General features: G+C 38.0%; 1 protein-coding gene across 6 annotated transcripts in view; it reads left to right on the top strand.

Moving 5' to 3' along the window:
• Positions 1 to 16,408, top strand: part of EIF2AK4 (eukaryotic translation initiation factor 2 alpha kinase 4) — a 79,937-nt gene that overhangs the window by 10,403 nt on the left and 53,126 nt on the right. For 5 of the 6 annotated variants that reach the window (XR_004137223.2, XM_064485745.1, XM_031453317.2 and 2 more), the window contains 6 exons: positions 4 to 106; positions 5,162 to 5,314; positions 7,341 to 7,421; positions 8,661 to 8,809; positions 12,288 to 12,403; positions 15,482 to 15,639. Coding sequence is in view for 5 of the 6 variants with exons in the window: in XM_064485745.1 (XP_064341815.1) it covers positions 4 to 106; positions 5,162 to 5,314; positions 7,341 to 7,421; positions 8,661 to 8,809; positions 12,288 to 12,403; positions 15,482 to 15,639 (760 nt within the window). In the remaining variant the exon portion in view is untranslated. Of the gene's footprint in view, positions 1 to 3; positions 107 to 5,161; positions 5,315 to 5,352; positions 5,368 to 7,340; positions 7,422 to 8,660; positions 8,810 to 12,287; positions 12,404 to 15,481; positions 15,640 to 16,408 lie in introns of those variants that run through there. The other variant, XM_031453321.2, reaches the window with a different exon arrangement.

Here is a 16,408-nt window from a genome sequence, read left to right as displayed (position 1 = left end):
CAGAGTCCCTGAAATAGAATTAAAGAATGCCAAAGGTCTATCAAATGAAAGTGTTAATTTGTTAAAGTCTCACCTAGAAGACGTGGCCAAAAAACATTGTGGCGAGGTATGATTTGTTAAACTGGAATTATAAGAGGACAGTAAAAAATCTCATGTTCACCAGTGTTTGCTTTCCTGCATTTTCTTTGGGTTAAAGGCCTTCCCACTGCACCTTAAATCTAAATTTCACTGGGATGTTTTAGTTTTTATTGGTACCTACAAAGGGGAACATTGGCATTTGTATTTCTTTAGCGTATGGTATCTATGAATTACAAATTGTAGAATGTGTATAGACAGTAATATTGATGCGTAAGAATTCTTCTGAGAACAGTCCATATGAACCTAGCCATACTTTTTGCACACTTTGGACCTGACGTTGTCTGATCTTGTCTTGAATCTTTATGTTGGAAAATGTTTGCAGACAAGTGATTTCTGATCAAACTTTGATACGTCTCCCCTTTTCGTACTAATTGTTTTCCTTCTCAGTAATGAGCAACCTACTCTCCTCAGTCCATGTCCCTCCTCTCCCTGAGCATTCATACCTTGTTCGGTACTGATTCTTGTTGAATCCTCTGCGCAGCAGAGTCTACAGGAGCTCCCCCTTGGGTGGCAGAACTCTCTCTGGAGGGCTAGACTAGGTGACTTCTCAGTGCAGAGTGTTACTGTGTGTTCCTTAAGCCCCACGGATCCCCTTAAGTATAATCCGTCTTTTCCTCACTTTTGTGTAAAATTACTCAGTGTGTTTGCCTGGACAGCTTATGCTTTACTATTCCATCTTGTAAAAACTGACAGAGTTAAGAAAGGATTCCGTGTCTATTTTGGAGCTCTAGAAAAGTGGCCGGGCAGTTTTTACTTGCACTCTGTAACACAGTGAGTCACAACATGCCCCGTGAGGTGCTTTTTGGCCGTGAAAACTTTGCCTATCTAAGTTGTGTTTCCAAGAATGTCAGTCATTGTTGAGGTACAGAAAGTGACTGTAGAACAGCCTGAACAAAAAACTAGGCCTTGGGAATTCTTCCAGAGTTCTCTCTAGTTTATTTCTTTTTTTTTCGCCTAGTTCTTTCTAGTGTAGTCTAATGTCTAACTGAAAAATAATATGCAGTTATATTGAAAATTCAGCTACAGAATCCTCTGGTTTCTTGGATTTATGATTTCCTTTTTGAAAAATTTTTTGCTATTTCTTTTTACAGTACAGTATTATTAACTATAATCACTATGCTGTACATTAAATCTCCAGAACTTAACTTATCTTTTAACTAGAAGTTTGTACTCTTTGACCAACATATATTCCCTTTTCTCCCACCCGCACCCCAGTCCCTGGTAACCACCATTCTAGTGTGTTTCTATGAGTTCAGCCTTTTTAGATTCCACATGTAAGTGATATCATGCAGTATTTTTCTTTGTCTGACTTAATTTAACTTAATATAATGCCTCAAGGTACATCTGCATTGTTACAAACAGGAGGATGTTGTTTTTCGTCACTGAATAATATTCCATTGTATCATACATGTCATACATTATATGTATCCTATCTTCTTTGTTCATTCATCTGTTGATACTTGGGTTGTTTCCCTAGCTTGGCTATGGTAAATAGTGCTGTAATAACATGAGGGTACAGATATATCTTCAAGATCCTTTGTTTTCATTCCCTTTGAATATATACTCAAAAGTGGGATTGCTGGATCATATAGTAGTTCTGTTTTTAATTTTTTGAGGAACTTCTATACTCTTTTCCATAGTGGCTGCACCAGTTTACATTCTCACCAGCAGTGTACCAGGGCTCTCTTTTCTCCACATCCTCAACAACACTTGTTACTTGTTGTCTTTTTTGATGATAGCCATTCTAACAGGTCTGAGATGATATCTCATTGTGTTGTTGATTTGCATTTCTGGATGATTAGTGACATTGAGCATCTTTTCATGTACCTTTGGCCCTTTGTCTGCATTGGAAAAATGTCTATTGCATTCTTCTACTCATTTTTAAATTGGATTGTTTGTTCTTTGCTATTCAGTTTTTATGAGTTCTTTATATATTTAAATATTAACCCCTTATCAGATAAATGATTTGCAAATATCTTCTCTCCTTCCATAGGTTGCCTTTTCATTTTGTGCAAAAACTTTGTAATTTGATGTAGTCTCACTTGTTTATTTCTGCTTTTGTCCCCCCTGCCATTTTTTGGCTTTATTTTAAACTACACTTTTTATTATGAGATAATTATAGATTATTATGAAGTTGTAAGAAACAATGCCAAGAGAGCCCATGTACCCTTTACTCAGTTTGCCCTAATGGTAACGTTTTGCAAAACTGTAGTGTAGTATCATAACCAGGATATTGACATTGATACAGTCAAGATACAGAATAATTCCATCACCACAAGATCCCTTGTGTTGCATATTTATAGCCAACTCCTTAAACCCCTCCAACCCCCCCATGCCCTCCTTAATTAACCTGGCAACCACTAATCTGTTCTCTATTCCTATACTTTTCTTATTTCAAGGATGTTATATAAGTAGAGTCATAGTATTGGCTTTTTTTCCACTTCAGCATTACTCTCTGAAGACTCATCCAGGTTGTTACATGTATCAGTAGTTGTTACTTTTTCTTGCTAAGTAATATTCCATGGAATAGATGTACTACTGTTTGTTTAACCGTCCACCAGGTGAAAGACATCTGGATTATTTCCAGCTTTGGACTTTTGAAAATAAAGTTGCTATAAACATTTATGTACAGATTTTTGTGTGTACATAAGTTTTCATTTCTCTGGAATAAAAACCCAGGAGTGCAATTGTGAGTGTATGGTAGTTGCATGTTCAGTTTTTTAAGAAACTGCCAAACTTTTCCAGATTGTCTGTACCACTTTACCTTCCCATCAGCAATAGGTGAGTGATCCCAGTTTTTCCACATCCTTGTCAGCATTTGATGTTGTCACTTTTTTATTTTAGCTGTTCTAATAGATGTTGTGATGGTTAATTTTATGTGTCAATTGGCTAGGCCATAGTACCCAGATATTGGGCCAAACATTATTCTAGATGTTTTTGTGAAGGTATTTTTTAATATGAAATTAACATTTAAATCAGTAGACTGTGAGTTTAGCAGGTTACTTTCCATAATGTTCGTGGGCCTCACCCAGTCAGCTAAGGGCTTTAATAGAAAAAGACTGGCCACCTAGGAAGAAGAGGAAATTGCCAGGAGATGGCCTTCAGACTTGAACTGCAGTATCAGTTTTGCCCTGGGTCACTAGCCTGCTGGACTACCCTGCAGATTTTAGACTTACCAGACTCTATAATCACATGAGCCAATTCCTTAAAAATCAGTCTCAATCACCACCCCTCACCCTCTTTACACACACACATTCAGTGGGCCCACCGTATCCATAGGTGCTGCATCTGTGGATTCAGGCAAGCACAGATCAAAAATATTCAGGAAAAAAAAATCCAGATAGTTCCAAAAACCAAAACTTGAATTTGCCTCATGTCAGTAACTATTTACATAGCATTTGCATGATGTTTACAGAGTATTTTCATTCTATTAGGTATTATAAGTAATCTAGAGATGATTTAAAGTATACAGGAGGATGTACGTAGGTTGTATGCAAATACTACATCATTTTATATAAGAGACTTGAGCATCCGTGGATACTGAGGGATGACTCTGTGTGTGTGTGTGTGTGTGTGTGTGTGTGTGTTTTGGTTTCTATTTGGTTCTGTTTCTCTGGAGAATCCTGACTAGTACAGATGTGTATTGCGAGGTGAGGTGGAGCGGCCATTGTACATAAGGAGGTCAGGAGAGACCCCTGATAAGGTGACATTTGAGCAGAGGCCTTGAGAGAAGCAAGACAGTGAACTGTGTAGATTAAGAGGCAAGGTGGACAAGAGCCAGTTTGGAGAGCAGCTCTTATTTACATCTACTCATATATTTTGTCAGATTTGTATAGAAAATTCTATAGATAGATTAGCAAAAGAAAATCCCTCCACTCCTTGGCTCCTGGCTCCTTTCTGGTGTAGAAATGGTTTCTCTTTAACTTAATGGAAACTGCCTTCACTGGCCAGCTTTCCTTAAAAGAGCTTTTCATACAGTAGTTTGCCTCTTAGACTCTAGACTGGTGTTTCTCAACTGTAAATAGAAGTGTATTCAGAGAAAACCACAGCTTCTGGTATAGTAAAAAATACATGATCTCCCCACAACAATAGCTGTGCTTTCTCTCCAAAAGAAAGGTGAACACCAAGCAAACTAACGTTATATTCTTGTGTACAGTAACTTATATTACTTTTTACCAGCCCGTTAGAAACAGGAATTTTTAATCTTGATTCATTGTAATTGAGGAAAAAAATTTCAGAGTGGTGGTCCTCACCTGCAGAAGGACCTTGGCACTCTTGACCTCTTTGGGACTGGGGTAGTGGTCAGTGTGGGGTCCTGGAAAGCCTGTTCTGTTGATTTACCAACCCTGTTATGATTTATGACTCCTAGGAATAGGGGAAAGTAGCTTCCTTTGTTCACGTAGGATGTCTGAGAGAGGGGCCTTTTTCCTTCTGATACTGTGAATGCTTCCCTAAGTGGAAATGAAGTGCTTTCCGAGCATTGATTAGTCTGCTCCTGGTCTGCTCCCCTAGCAGGGAGATAGTGAGACCTTTAAATATTTGCCTCTGTACCCAAGTCGGATGTTTTCAGTATGCTGTGTGGATAGATGAATGCTCTCACGTTAGCAATGATTGTTCTCTGTTCAGCTGTCATTGTGTAGGCAGGTTTTCTAGCTGGGAAGGTAGTTTTTACTTTTATGCAGTCTTAAATATTTTACCAGATTTATTTATATAGAAAAATGTTTCACCGAATTTATTATACTGAAAAATGCCAATAAATTGAATGGGACTGCCAAAGGAAAATGAAGTTTTTTATTTATCTGGATAGTGATTTGTCTTGATAGTCACACAATGAGATGAGCCCTATAAAAGCTTTTTCCTGCTGTGGTTACATCCTATACCTAATTCAGAACATGTCCCATCAAAATGATTATCACCATTATGAGTGTCTCTGACAGCCTGCATGTCTTTCTGTAGTCTCTGCTTTGGGCCCTGTCTTCCCATCACTTGACCATTTGTGGTTAATTTCCATCCACATGTTTAGGTGATGATATTTGAACTGGCTTACTACGTGCAGTCATTTCTCAGCGAGCACAACAAGCCCCCTCCCAAGTCGTTTCATGAAGAAATGCTGGCAAGGCAGGCTCAGGAGGAGCAGCGGAGGCAGCTTGAGGCCAAGCGGAGAGAGGAACAGGAGGTGAGACCCGGGTCACCACGGCAACCAGCCCCGAGTACTGCAAGCTCCTATAGGTGTTTACTCTGTCTCTGCCTACACATTTATCAGTATTTATTTAAGTTTTGCTCAACAATTGATCCAAGAACCATGGATTCACTTGAGAGGAGGCCATCAGAGTAACTGAGAAATAAATATTCCCTACCAACAAATATCAGTGCTGGCCCTAGAACCCTTAGTCCAGGTCTTTAAAGAAAAGACAAAAGAAGTCATTTAACCAAGCTTCTTGTGCTCCTTCTGCGCTTGTAAAGCTGTGCAGGATGCACAGAGTTTTAGAGGCTATTACTATCTTCCCACTGTGGCACAAGTATCTTGTGCCCAAATGAGTAGCCAAAACCAGAGATGGAAATTTTTTGTGTTCACTAACCATTTGTATTTTTTCTTTAATCTATTTGCATAAGGGTTACACTCCTGTGTTATTTTTCACATCTTTTAATCAAAGATAATATATGTATCTAAATTTCCTTCGTGATTTTTAACTTAGTTTTCTTTTCCTACTTAGTCTTTTAATAAACTTATCTAGAACTTATTTTGGGGTGGGTTGTGAAAATGAGGTTCAGTTTTTCTTTTTTTTATCAGACATTTTTCTAACACATTTATTAAATAATCATTCTTCAAGTGATTTGTAATACTTCCTTTAAAGTATATTTTACCTAATTATATTACTAAGTTCTATTTGCATATTATCTATTTTGTTCAATTCATCTTTTTTTCTTGAGTCTCTGCCAGGCTCTTTAGTTTATTGTATCTTTATAAGAGAAGTCAGGGCCCCTGCCCCTTCATCTTCCATTATTCTTTTTTTTTTTCCTCAACTATTCTCACACATTTATTCTTATAGATGCATTATAGGATTGCTTTCTCAAAATCAGAACAAAACAAAGCCTCCAGGATTTTGAGTAAAATTGCACTGAACCTTTGGATTCATTTAGGAAGAATTAATATGACAATATTCAAACTTCCTATCCAGGAATGTTTTTCCGTTTATTTTTATCTCTCAGTGAGGCTTTTTGGTTTTCTTTAGATGTTACTGTTTCTTACAGTTACTTCTATGGTTTTGTTTTTTCTGCTTTTCTTTGTTTTTTATTCCTAATTCTTTTTTTTTCCCCCCTGCTTCATTTTGTTCAGCCTTTGCTTATGTTAACAATGTCTTTGTAAGTCCCATTCTTTTTGTTACTGCTTATCTCCTATTTAATTGTGTAGCCTAGTTATCACTTAGGGTTTACAGTTCCTTCTTGTTGTCATTGTTCTTAGGCAGACACGTTTTTATTAGAAGATAAAGATATTTAGCTAATGATCTTGGTTTGGTGTACTGCTGTAACTACCTGTAAGTTTGGGGTATGTTTTTTCATTTTATGTTATTGCTGTAATAGTTTTTGGTAAGTCTCTCAATGGTTTTGATATTTTCAACCCTGAATTTTAACAGACGCATAAAAAATACTATTTTTCTCTACCTAAATTCAGAACCATTTGAGCAATAGATACATGAGTCAGATGGATAGAAAGCAAAATGCCACTTTTAATACTGAGAAAGCTGATTGGGGAGTGCAGCTGAAGTCTATGGCTTGTGGGTGTGGTGCCAGCTCAACCCACCTCCACCAGGTCAGCCCCCGCACCTGGTGGTGCAGAGCAGGCACGAGTGCTTGTCCTCTGCAGACAGGCAGGTATCGAAGAGAAGGGGCTCAGTCAAGTGTGGGGAGAAGGGAGAGGCCAGTGGTGTTGCTGCAGTGAAAGTCCCTCCACGTGGAAACTTGAGGAGTGGAGAGTAAATGCCCTCCCTACACAGTCTTGACACCTGTTTAAGTGAGAAGCCTATTGCATTAGAACTCTGATAAAACTGATATAACCACAGTTTGTACTAAGGTCTGTATATTCAGGTCTCTTAGAGGAGGACTTGAATTATTGAAATTCTAAAGATTTTTTGTGATTCCAGAATTTGTATGTTGTATGGGTTTCAGAGAACAGCATTTGATGGCAGTATGATTTATTTCAGCAACGTGAAATCCTTCATGAGATTCAGAGAAGGAAAGAAGAGATAAAAGAAGAGAAAAAAAGGAAAGAAATGGCTAAGCAGGTAGTCTATCAATTCTGCCATACTTCAAATAATTTACATTTTGCCAAACATAAAATCTTTTTCTTTCCATTGATATTTGGATTATTGTATCTTTATAATGTTTGAATATCTGAGAAGTCAGGACCCTGTCCTTCATCCTTCAGTATTCTTTTTCCTTCATTATTCTTTTCCCCCTCGTCTCTTACTATCAGTAGTAAATCTTAAAATGAAGCACTAAAAAAAAAAAAATCCCTCAAATATCATTCATTTTGTATTTTGGATTCTCCAAATAGGCAGCAAAATTTAGAGTTCTGTGTCATCTGTAGATGACTTAGGCTTATGTGACTACAGCAGTTTATCTAAAGAGTCAAAAGAGAGAGGAGATTGAAGCTTTAATAACCAACCTGGACTGAAATTCTTCGTACTTGGAAAACAAGACTGTTTGTTCATACTGAAGAGTGAATGAATAGACCACATGGATCTGTCTGAGTTTTCATTCAGTGATGGAAAAGAAGGATTCAACAGAACAGGTTTAACAGGCAGTGGTGGAAAATGATAAAGTCCTTTTTCTTACATTTTCCCTGAGTCCAGCTCAATCAAAAAACCAGTTACACATGTTTGGGGAAATCAGAGACAATTTTGCTCTTTCTTTTTTATAGAATTATGGCATTTAACTTAAGGGAAACGATGAGGTGCAGTGGGGGGAGGCAGTGATGTTTGAGTAAGCAGCACCTGGCTGAAAACTTTGGCTTTTTCACTGCCTGGCTCTGTGACCTTGACAGCTGACATTCTCCATCCTTTTCTTCATCCCTCAAAATGGCACAGTTAATGCCTTCCTTTTTGTCTTATGTAATTATTCCCACAGATAGATGTACTGCTCTTTGTGGATGTGCAAAGCCATATACAAATGTAAGGTGATATATTGTTTTTCCCACCAGCTGTCCTGTCTTACGTCTGATATCTCTTTGAATGCCTCCTTCTGCTCATCTCTTGCTCTTCTCCCTAACTTTTCATCTATATTCCAAGATTTTAAGCATTTTGATGGATAAAATTCACATTCTCTTGAAACTGTAACCTGGCCTTCAGTTCCTGAACCAGTACAAATTTGGGCATTATATTTTTAAAAGTTGAGTTCAACTTTATTACACTTGAAAGCATTCAGCTTAAACAAAATTTGCACTCTCTGCATATTTATAACTATGTACCATGATTGTCTTCCATGTATGACTTATGTCTAAAGTAGGTTTTTACTTTTTTTAGGGACGTTTAGAAATCGCTAGTTTGTCAAGCCAAGATCATACCTCGAGGAGAGACCCCGGAGGACATAGAGCAGCTGCCATTCTACACGGAGGCTCTCCTGACTTTGTCGGAAACGGTAAACATCGGACCAGCTCCTCTGGGAGGTCTCGGTAAGTCCCTGAGATTTCCCATCTGGAAAGGTGAAAGACATAGGAGGAGTCAAACAACTTGTAGTGAAATCTGATGAAATTGTCAGATCATAGTTTTAATAACTTTTCCAAAGCCTGTGTATCTTAATATATTAGTTAGCAATATAAAGTAAAACTTTCATTTGTTTTAACACTTTCCAAGTATCTTTCATGAAACCAGTTTTGTGATTCATTCCCCTTCATAACAGTTATAACACTGAAGTATAAAAGGATGTGAGTCAGAGAAGAGGGGATCTTTCATACATCTCCACACCTGTGATCCTCCATTGTTCACGGTCTCTCCATTGGTTCCATGGAGGCATGGACTGGTTCACTTCAAATTAAACAGTATCAGGCGTTCTTATTAACTTTATGTTCACAAAATTGCCCCGAGTTTCAAGTTGGGGGACCAAGAACTAGAGTTTCTGTGGCATCCGAGTGAGTTAGGCAGGAAGGTGAGACTGTCCTAGCCCCCTGTGCCTCAGGTGAGAGTCCCCTTTCTCTGTCCCATCCCAACCATCTATACCATTGGCCATATTGGTAGGGCAGTCTCTTGGATGGGAGCCTGATTCTCAAGTCTCCGTTTGACAAATTGCAACCTCACTTCTTGCCCCTTGGCTTTTTTTTAATCATCTTTTCTTCTTTTTTGAGGTATCAAGGTCCTAGATGCCTAATTTAGTCTTCTAAAATTCAATTGTGTCTAATTCTCTGTCCTTTATAAGACCTAGTTAATGTTATTTGGCAATTTTGTTTAAACACTCTTTATCCTTGTGTACTGCCACAGCTACTTGGAAAAACTGATAACATGGGTGGTATTTCTAATTATATTTGCAAACCCCCATGAACATTCCATAATCTAAAATAAATCATTGACAATAACACCAGTGTTTTTGCTTCTAAGTACCATTTGCTTACATTTGAGATGGCTATTTCTGCTGAATTTAGAAGCTATTTTACTTATGAGTGGATTAGGTTCCAGAAGGTTGTTCCAAACCCAATTCTGATGAGTCCAAGGTAGACAGTATTAGCCTCCAATATATACACGTTTTGGGGTGAAAACAGGAAACACTGATGACTTTGGATTTTGCTTCTTTATAACTTCTCTCCAACCTCTGTGTGGTCTACTTTTTATCCTTCAGAATTGTTCCTGCTGTCAGTCTATCCTGTGTCATGACTGTTAAATACAAACACAGTGAGATTCTTAAGAGTTCTAGTAAGAAAAGATATATCATTAAAATTGAAATACAAAGACATAATTTTAGTGAAAGTGTCAAGAAAAGGACAAATATGGTATATGACATTTATGTTAATAAGTCTAGCACATCATTTTAAACCATCAGTCTTACCCTTTTCTCCATAAATTTCACTGTGCCCCAGTGGTTGCACAAATAACTTAAGAAGTAGAAATTTAAACAGAGCTACAATGTATTCGTCATTCCCTGATGTTTAGAGTATGTGGACACATGTGATATGAGAGACTCAAATCATAATAGGTCTTATCAGCAGTATGGGAGGACTGTTAGGGGTTGGGGGGGTAGATGTGTAAGACTGAATATGGCAAGACCAGTTAATAATAGGGTGTTTTGTGTGTCTGGGAGAAATTTGATGATGACCTGAACAGGGCAGGGACTTGTACAGGAGAGGGTGGTACTTGAGGATCAATTAGATGCAGGAGATCTAGGAGCTCAGGGAGACTTGCACATTTTTAACTCGTGAGATAGAATAGATGACTGTGCCACCAACCAAAACAAAAGACCCAAGAGGAGAAATCAGATTGATAGTAGGTAGGAGGGAGGTGGTTTTATTGACGTTGCAATGGCATTAGGAGTAGATAGAAGGTGCAGACATGGAGACAGCGAGTATTGAAGTTTGAAGGTGAAGAACAAGATGGGGATTGTGGGAGAGGAGTGTGGTGTGGGAGAGATTTGTAGGCTGAGGGGAAGGAGCCAATATAGAGGGACAGATTGATCATATGGGAGAGAGGGACTAACCCATGGACTAGGATCCCAGGGAAGACGGTAGGGGATGGAACTGAGGACAGGGCAGCTGCCCTTCCTCAGTCTGGGAAAAAGATAGAATCATGCAGATGCCAAGTAGGTTTCTAGGTGGACCCACTGAAGGTGTGGGCTTCACTGCTCACTGTTTCATGTTCTCAGTGAACATGGAAGTCAGAATCATGTTAGAGTGAGAAGGCTGCTTCCTAGAGACCTGTTCATGTGCCTGATCAAAGCATTTCTTACAAGCATCCAATCCTGACCATTAAGAGCTCTCTCTCCCTTTCCTTGTTCCTGCAATCTTCTTCCTGATTTATTCATTATTTTTTACATTATAATCTAACTTCCCAGCTATTACTTCCTACCCAGGGGAAAAAAAGTAGAAAAAGGGGAAGAGAAAAGGAGGGCTTGGGCTTTGAGTGTTTTGAAGAAGTGAAGAGGAATGGCAGAGAGTATCTACCAAAGACAAGGAAGAGAATGAATGAGTAGCCAATGGTGGGGGGCCCAGTTGGAGACCAGGAATTTATACTGCTCCAAGCCCCATTTTGCAGCTTTCTCCAGATGTGCATGTGCATGAGATGTGCTAAAGGGATTGAACTAAATCACTGCTGTAGAACTTCTGTGATGATGGAAATGTTCTCTACCTGTGCTACCCAGCATGGTAGCCACTAGCCACTGTGGCTGTTGAGGACAGGCATACCTCAGAGATGTTGTGGGAACAGACTACCACAGTAAAGTGCGTATCATGGAAAAGCGAGTCACATGAAATTTTGGCTTCCCAGTGCATATAAAAGTTACATTTACACTATGCTGTAGTCTGTTAAGTGTGCAATAGCATTATATTTTTAAAAAGAATGTACATACCTTAATTTAAAAAGTATTTCTAAAAGGTGCTAAACATCATCTGAGCCTTCAGTGAGTCATAGTTGCAATGACCACAGATCACCATAACAAATATGATAATAACGAGGAAGTTTGAAATATTGCAAGAATTATCAAAATGTAACACAGAGACGGGAAGTGAGCAAATGCTGTTGAAAGAATGACACTGATAGACTTGCTTGACACAGGGTGGCCACAAACCTTCGATGTATTTTTTTTAAAGCAGCATCTGTGAAGTGCAGTAAAACAAAGCTCAACCAAATGAGATGTCCCTGTATTTAAAGGTGCCTACTGCAGTTGAGGACTGAATTTTTAATTTAATTTAATCCTGATTAAATTTAAATAGCCACATGAATTGGACAGCACAGCTCTAGAGTTAGGGGTTTGCAGAGTTCATGTGGAGAAGACCTCAGTGGGCAATGGTGGGGGTTGGACAACTTTCCCATTAGCACCTTCAGCTCAGTTCCCAGTGGAGACAGATGTTGGACAATGAATGGGCTAGAAAGCAGGAGAAGATGGAGGGGCAAGAATTTCCTGTGTTAATCTTAAAGAAAAAAAAATCATTGTCCAAATTTATTTTTAAGGCGAGAACGTCAGTATTCTGCATGTAGTAGTGAAGATTCCCCTGGCTTTTGTGAAATCCTGTATTTCTCTGTGGGTAGTCCTGATCAGCTCATGGTGCACAAAGGGAAATGTATTGGTGAGTAAACTAGCTAAACTCATTTAAATTATTCTAATGACAAAAGTTAATCATGAAGAAATGGGGTAGAATAGACACTGTATCATCTAGACCGGAGTAGTTCAAGGAAGCCTTTCATGCTGCTAGTCATTCTGACTCCTATTCCTGATGACCAGAAGTAGTCATTCGGGTTTCCTCTTTTGTAAGGTGGAAATTAAAACCTAGGCTCTTAGAAATATTGTTATCAGAAAGATGATTTAAAATTTGTCATCCTTAGAAATAGTCAAGTTTTTCAAAACCTAAAGATTGAATCAATATTTTGCATCATGTACATCTATTGGTGATAAAATATGTGTAACAAAATGAGTTCTTAGCCTGTGATCTTTAATGGTCAAGGCTCATTTTCTCAATTTGCTCTCCATCTGCTTAAGTGTCTTCCTGCTTAGCATGCTGTACGTGACCTAGGAAAACCACTTTGTTTTCTATGTGTCATATTTAGCAGTTTAGCCATCTTTTTTAGCAGATGGTTATTAGAGTGAAGCTCGTTCAGCAATTTGTTATTTGAATTGTTTATGTTAAAATCAAGTTTTCAGTATCTACTTCTTTGCCCTAAATGTAAGTCATCTTTTATCAGCCATACAGATACAGCCACTAATTGGTGTAGGGATCACTTATATATGATGAATTTGACAGTTAAGTTTAATTTCCAATCCCATGAATATTCTTAACAGAGCTAACAGGCAGCCAGATTATCTATATCAAGTTTGTTTTCTTTCGGTATCTTTTTCCGTTCCTCTTTGAGGAGATATAAATAAGCAGGGGAGTTGCCAGGGAGCAGACAGCTGGTCATTCTGTCATTCTGGTCTTCTGAGAAGAAACCAAGTGTCTGAAGAGTCTGATCTGGACACTGGACCTTGGCTGACCGAGGCAGCCTGGACCATGGGAGTCTGCACATACACAGCCTGCCCTATTCAGATGCAGCAGCCGTTTGAGCAGGTTCAGGACCTTGGCGGAGATGATTGGCTTTGTCCCTGAGACTGTCCTTGATTCTGAGGCATTTCAGACTCCTGAATTGGCAACCTAAAACTCACTACTTTTAATAATCTAGGGAAATCAGGAAGGCAAATTAATCCAACTGCTTATTACCTTACTTTGGTCTCCTAGTCTCATTGGTGCTCATTAGACAGAATCACCTTCATTAATACCCTCATTAGGAGACACATTTGCAATCTGTATGTTTTTTAATAAAGCCAAGTAAATTATTTATTTTGTTTTCTCACAACAGGTCTAGTTTTTAAAATATATCCTAATTTTCTATGAAATATTTTTATAAAAGATCAACTAATTAACATTTGCTTTTCAATTTAAAGCTGTTGGAACTGGAGAGAATCAAGAACTTCCCTATGGCAAAGAATAATAGAGGCTTCTGTATAGATGACCATCGTTAGCACATGGTAGAGTTATTGGTCAAAGACCTTTTGGTAACATACTTCCCTTCAGCCTTAGTGCAGTGGGTTCTTTTGTCCCTTTTATTATCCCCATCATGCAAAAGTGACAAGAGGAGGGTGACAATAATAAAATTATAATACAAAATAAAAACCTAACCAGTAGTTATGAAATTCCCACTTAATCCCAGTTAGGGAGATAAATGTTGCAAGACATTGTACTGTATAATGCACAAATTTAATTAGGCTTTATGGAAATAACATCACACTCCATCCCATAAACATTCAATATCATGTGTCTCCAGTGTGTACTGCATAGATCCCATATTCCACAGGTTGCTTCCTCTGCTTGACAAATTTTCAAACATCAGGATTTTTTTCCCTGTAGCTAAGAATGTCAGGAGTTATTTATGACTAGCATGATAGATCATTTTAATTAAAATCTCTGTTAGCATTTCTATGAAGTAAAACTGAAGTGAGCTAGTTCAGCCACATTTCTCCAAAGTGTTTTTGCTAAGATCACTTTGTCTTAGGTATACAGGTTACTTCACTTTTCATTATGAAGATAATTACCATCATGGAGAACTGTTAATTAAATACTAAGAGAAAAGGACAGAATACTGTGCATCAGTGGTTCTCAACTAGGGCAGTTTTGTCCCCTGTGGGACATTAGACAACATCTGAAGATATTTTTGATGATTGAGACTGGAGTGGAGGTGCTACTAGCATTGAGTAGATAAAGGCCAGGGACACTGCTAAACACTTACAGTACACAAGACTACCTCCTTCAACAAAGGATTGTCTGGTCCCACATGTCAGTAGTCAAGGGTGAGGAACTGTTCTATGTACTATGATTTAATAAATTAGGCAAAAACAGGGTAAAGGGAGCTAGAAGAGAAATAAAACAAAATGGTAGCATTGTGGGTGATATTTTTCTCCATTTCTAATTTTTTGTTTTTTTTCTATTATAGTTATAATAAAAATTTAGATTTTTTTGTAGGAAAATTTTTGGTGTTACAGAAATTTAGCTCTCCTGGGTACAATGGAACCCATATGCCTATCACTAAATAAGCGTACCTCTCTCTCCCTCAAGCTTCAAATTTGAACTTTTATTTCTGATTCCTTTCCTTGAAGCCATTGGCCAGTTTGTGTTTACTGTGCTTATTCAGATTTTGTATTTAGAAAATCATCAATGTATTCAAATCTCCAAGTTACTAAAATCTGTTTTTACTGTGCACACTAATCTACATTGATGGAGCAGTCTTGATAGAGAGTTCTTATTTCCAAATTCCTTCTACCATGTTAGTTAGTATTTAGCTATGTACACTGCTATACCAGTAGGCACAGTCATCAGAGGTGAACTGGTTATGAAAATAACATTGTGAATAATGACTAGTAGAAGAAAACATTGGTCTGATACTAAGATCTCAGTGTTGATTCCTGTCCTTTTATAAAATTTAATATTTTAGGGCTCAGAGTATATTGTTAAATCCTAAAAATTAGTTACAAAAGAGCATATAACATGAAATTACATTTTTCACGTTAGTACATGGTATCTATCCACTGTTGAATGAATGAACGTATATTCCCTCTTTTTTTATGCTCACAGAAACTTCACCAGTGAGATTTGATTGTATTTTCTTTCAATGTGCAGGCAGCGATGAGCAGCTTGGAAAATTAGTTTACAATGCTTTGGAAACAGCCACTGGCAGTTTCGTCTTGTTGTATGAGTGGGTCCTTCAGTGGCAGAAAAAAATGGGTCCATTCCTTACCAGTCAAGAAAAAGAGAAGATTGATAAGTGCAAAAAGCAGGTAGGCATCCAAGATGGTTCACTGAGCAAAAGGCCAAATTTCGAGGGTTAAGATGACCAAACAGAACAGCGCTGTGTCTGATTGGCTGGCGTATTTGACCCCGAATGCTGTGAGTTCTGCTTAACCAGAGGGCGTGTTGGAGAACCAGTGCCTTTCTTACCAGTTGTCTCAGCCCTGCTGCCTCTTTCACACCATGGTCAAAACTTGTGCAGCTGCTTCTCAGCCTCCTTTCTTAGCCCTTATCCCATTAATAGCTCTCTCTTGAAATGGGACTAAAGAGTACTCCATAATTGTGTTATTTGCAATCATTTGTATTTTCCCAGTCTTTCAAAATACTGCTTCACGACTGGAGTTTAGGGGACTGGAGAATTTTAAAGTTTATGTATAATACTGAGTTTAAGGAGAACATTTAATATTGTATATTGCAGTGTTATGAAATAAAGAGATTATAAAGCGGTAGGTAAAACATTGTGTTTAGAAATGTGTGTGTATTTATGACAAAAAGAAAAATTGAAAGTAAATACACTGAAATCATAACAGTTTACTGTTTGTTTTTTCCAGTGGCCATATCGCAAAAGAAGTTACTTTTAAGAGCTATTCATCTTTTGAACTAGTAGGTTGACCATATGGTTTAGGGGAGGACTCAGTTCAGGGCATATTCCCTCTCCTCTCCTTTGAAAGTATGTTTTTTATTAAATATTTCACTTTCGAAGTGAAACACTAGCTAATGCTGACCAACCCAGTATGACCTTATTGGTTTTTTCCATAT

Source organism: Camelus dromedarius, chromosome 5, assembly GCF_036321535.1.
Source record: "Camelus dromedarius isolate mCamDro1 chromosome 5, mCamDro1.pat, whole genome shotgun sequence".
Lineage (NCBI taxonomy): Eukaryota > Metazoa > Chordata > Mammalia > Artiodactyla > Camelidae > Camelus > Camelus dromedarius.
Note: the sequence above shows the minus strand (reverse complement) of the source record. Positions and strands in the feature narration are given on the sequence as shown.